The sequence below is a fragment of the Monoraphidium neglectum genome (assembly GCF_000611645.1).
Source record: "Monoraphidium neglectum strain SAG 48.87 unplaced genomic scaffold scaffold02548, whole genome shotgun sequence".
Taxonomy (NCBI): Eukaryota; Viridiplantae; Chlorophyta; class Chlorophyceae; order Sphaeropleales; family Selenastraceae; genus Monoraphidium; species Monoraphidium neglectum.
The window spans coordinates 1-4,032 of record NW_014011080.1 but is presented as its reverse complement, the minus strand read 5'-3'; the positions used below and the strand labels follow the sequence as shown (position 1 = coordinate 4,032).

Here is a 4,032-nt window from a genome sequence, read left to right as displayed (position 1 = left end):
CCCGCCGGCCCCTTAGCAGAGTACAAAATGTCGAAGAGCCCACAGGTGTCGTTATAAGTGCGGGTGAACCCGCCGTCCGCGCCGGGCGGCAGCGGCTTCGCGCGCGGCAGCCGCAGGGTGAAGTATTTGTTCTTGCCGACGTTCAGTCGGAGGCTCACGCGGCCGTCGTTGGGGGCGGCCGAGCCCGAGCTGATCAGGGAGGCCGCCGCCAGCAGCACGGCCGCCGCGGACAGCAGGACGGCGCGCGCCCCCCGCTGCCGGCGGTATGTGGGACTCATAGGTGATGATATCACGACCTGATGAAAGGGGTTTGGAGGGCAAAGTAGGCATGCGCAAGGCGCTCGGGGTGTGCGCTGGAGCCTGGTGTAGGAGGGCCTCGGGGTGCTGTATGCCGGCAGTGCTGCCCCGGTGCATATGTGCCCCTCCAGACTACCACTGCGCCGTCTGCAGGCACTGTCACAAACTCGATTACGTGAATGTAAAGTGGCGCGGCGTTCAGTCTCACCGTCTGGCCACGGCAGGCAAGATGTCGGCAACCCAGCTCTGATCTAATGCGGCCTAAGGAATCAAGCAATTTGTGTTGTTACAACTAAAACCCAAGTTTTTGGCCAATTCAACTGCTCTGTGTCGACAAAATACTCTTCATTCGATTTTGCTCGCACTTCCAGGTGGACTTCGCACCACCATGCTAATTCTGCTGGGGTTTTCTTGGCGGGCATGTGAAAGTGTGGCACAGCATGAAGGAGGTTTCTTGTGTTCCTCAGCCACTGTGCAATGATTTCGATGCTCTCTTGCCTTGTGGCAAGTCTCAAGCCCGCCCAAAATGGCACACTCACATGCTTGCCCTTTAAGCCTTACAGCAACAGACTGGCAGCGGTTGGAGGGCCGGGCGGCGCGCGAAGTCAACAATATACCTATATGGCAACAGCTATCCTAGATTACAGGTGTTGTGTTGCGTAGCGTTCAAGCTGTTTGTCATGGCAGCTGCAGTATTCATACATCACGACCCTCCATGCCGTTTGTTTACTTTTATGCAGGTGTTTGACTGGCGCATATGAGGCTCAGGGTGGCAGTTATCTGCGCCCATCTGGAGCCCAGCGTGGCCAGGGGTACTTCCTTCTGCCGCATGTGAAGTTTGAGAACCCTCGCACGCCTGGTGTCACGACCAAGATCACCGCGCTGCCGCAAGTCTTTGAGAGCCACACGCAGCAGGGTGATGATGAGGTTATGGTGCGTTGGGCGCTGCCGCTGGCAGGGGCGTGGGTGTTGCGCATGAGCCAAGGACTTGGCTCGTCTCTGCAAAAAGTGTTTGTTGCATTTGATGGTGCTGCCACGTTTGCGGACATGATGTGGCTTGACCTGTGTCTCACATGCTGCTCATGTTCACTTTTCTCCAACCACAGTGCCATCTGCAAAGATGTATCTGTGAGGTGCCGAAGTGTGTGCACGACTGGTTCGACTTGGATGATGGTGATGGCGGGTGCTGACAGCTCTAGTCTGTTCGGGCGGCCGTCGGTCTCACGATGTATTGCAAGCACCACCACTGGCTGTTCCAGGCAGGATATGATACGTACTATCCATGTAAGCAGTGACGGCTGTTGTTGGTGTTACAACATATTTGACCTGGCAGGCCAGCATCATTAGCAAGCGTCGGGAGCACCAAAACTTGGGCAAGATTGTGAAGCCGACCCCCCGACGCCCCGAGCGGCCCGCGCCCGCGTGCTCCCAGCATTTATTTGCAGAACACATGCAACAGTCAAAACCCAAGGTTCCCCCCTTGGCCCTTGTCAAAGGAACCCTTGTCAAGTCGCCAGCTGCTGCCTTAAATGTGCTGCGCAGCATGTTGTGTGCTATTCAGCGTGCCGAATAGCCAATACAACGCGCAACGCAGCAAGTTGCTGGTCGATGTTCAACAGCGTGAAAGTTTCATCTGCAGCACCAGCTCAAGTACATCACAACCACCATGCCCATATTAGACGTGCAAACGCCCATACGAAGGGGGCGTACAGAGGGGTCCAAGATCTATGGCCACCTTCCTGTCATGCCAGACTATGTGCAAACGCACGCCGGTCGGTGGTAATCAAGAACGAGGGCGTTCCTTCAGGGCGCTGCTGCGCCTCCGCCAGCGAGTTCTAGATGCAGTAATGCAACTTTACACACTTTGAACACCCCGTACGTTGATGCGTATATCAACACCTCTGCGCCGCCACGCCCAGCGTCGCCAGATGGCTGGCGCCCAAGAATGCTGCCAGTGTGCCCAATCACTCTCAGCTCTCCCCACTGCTTACAAGCACGCAAGTTTCTACCCACATCGGGATAAGGTTTCCAACACGACAATCTCATGTTTGGGGTACAAAGCCGACTGAATGTGCAAATTTCCTCCTAGCACCGACCGGACACATGTGACCGGGGTCGTCTTCTTGTCCACGAAAAGGGTTCGGCAGCATTAAAGCCTCAGGAGTGATTGTAACTTCGAGTATTTTATCACTCCGGAGCAGTGCCCGACGTCGCAAATCGTTGCCCGGTCGGTATTACAAGTTTGGGCTTTTTGTGCCGGTGCGCAATGACCTGCCCAGCTGCCTCCGATCCACTGTGTGTGATTAATTCGAGCCAGCACTGCTGGCGCCCGGGCGCGCCTGGCAGGACTTGCCGAGCAGCACCCGCAGGCGCCAGCCCCGAGCCACCATTGTCGGCGACCAGTCTGGGCGCAGCTGCAGGCCCTGACTCTCCTCAACGGCTGTTGCATTACGCTGCTGCAAGGCTCTTGCTAAGTCTGGATTGCATCCGCCAGTTCTTCTCACGTGCAGCTGCCCGTGTCACGTGCAGGTGCTGCAACAGCCACCGCCACACACCATGAAGGTCTCATTGATTCTCGCGGCTGTGGCCGTGCTGCTGGCGTTGTGCGTGATTACGCCGGTCCAGGCACTTGCCAAGGGCGACTGCATTGTCGGTAAGAAGCTTTGACGACAATCCTTCCGGCTGACCTGGCACGTTGCGTGCGCTGCAGCGCGAGCTGCGCTCCTCTGTGTGCGCGTTAGTTTGCACAAACCACAAGCCCAAAATGCAGCTCACAGGCAGGCCCTGCCGAGATCTTTGCAGCCCCCTGCATTACCTGCGGTGTCTTTGATAGCAAGGCTGAGACCCTGCTCCCAACTGCAACGCGACCGCGTGCCCCGCTTGTCACGTTGCATGCCAAGTGCGCCCAACTGTCACCCCAGCGTGGCACTGACACGCACGCCTCCTGGCCACGGGCAAATCGAATCCTGCCTGCGACTCTGCATCATCCTGTCCATCACAGAGCTGCCAATCACTACGGGCACGCTGATCGGGCTTGACAAGAGCAAGTGCGCATCAGCACGCCTTGGTTGGGATGTGCTTTGTCGCCGCGACCACCCTATAACTTCATGCCAGCATGACGTGATGCAGCCTTCAAAAGTTGTGGATTGCATACACTGTTCACAACTTGGGCCGTGCGGTGACGTCGCAAATGATTGCGGGGCACTGTCCAGCCTGCTGGTCGCCCGGCCGTGCAGCCCTCGCCACCTTTCCCTTGACCAAACACCCCGAGCACTCACCTCAACGAGCCCATGCCGACAACTTCGTGCGGCCGCCCCTGTCAGGTTTGTCTATAAGGCCCCCTACACCAATTCCAAGGGTGCCGCCAAGAAGGTGACCATCACCGTCACCCAGGCGTCCGCCTCCGACGCCGAGCGCGGCGCGGCCTCCGGCAAGGTCGTTGTCGTGTTCCCTGCCGGGACACAGTGCAACTTCACCAACAGCGCGCTGGACAAGAAGGACCCCGGGTTTGCCGCCCTCAAGACCGCCCTGAAGGGCCTGACCATCAGTTGTGCCCCCGCCGGCTCCGGGTTCGGAAGTGAGCCACCTATCCAGCCCCCCCCCCCTCCGGACCCCTGACATGCATGCACAGATTAATTCGCCCAGGATTTGTGGTTTGTGTTCACATCACCTGGAAAGCCTGCCCACATAGAATGCAAAGGGTCTCAGCGCTGATGAACTTCATGCCTTGAAGGC

The 4,032-nt window shown here is 57.9% G+C and overlaps 1 protein-coding gene across 1 annotated transcript; it reads left to right on the top strand.

Moving 5' to 3' along the window:
* Positions 1–2,853: 2,853 nt before the first annotated feature.
* MNEG_10992 (hypothetical protein) lies at positions 2,854–3,933 on the top strand (the record flags this gene model as incomplete). The annotated part of the gene is made up of 4 exons (XM_014040534.1): positions 2,854–2,950; positions 3,299–3,344; positions 3,621–3,874; positions 3,929–3,933. 4 exons carry the CDS (start codon positions 2,854–2,856, stop codon positions 3,931–3,933), a joined length of 402 nt encoding a protein of 133 aa, XP_013895988.1.
* Positions 3,934–4,032: the final 99 nt, after the last annotated feature.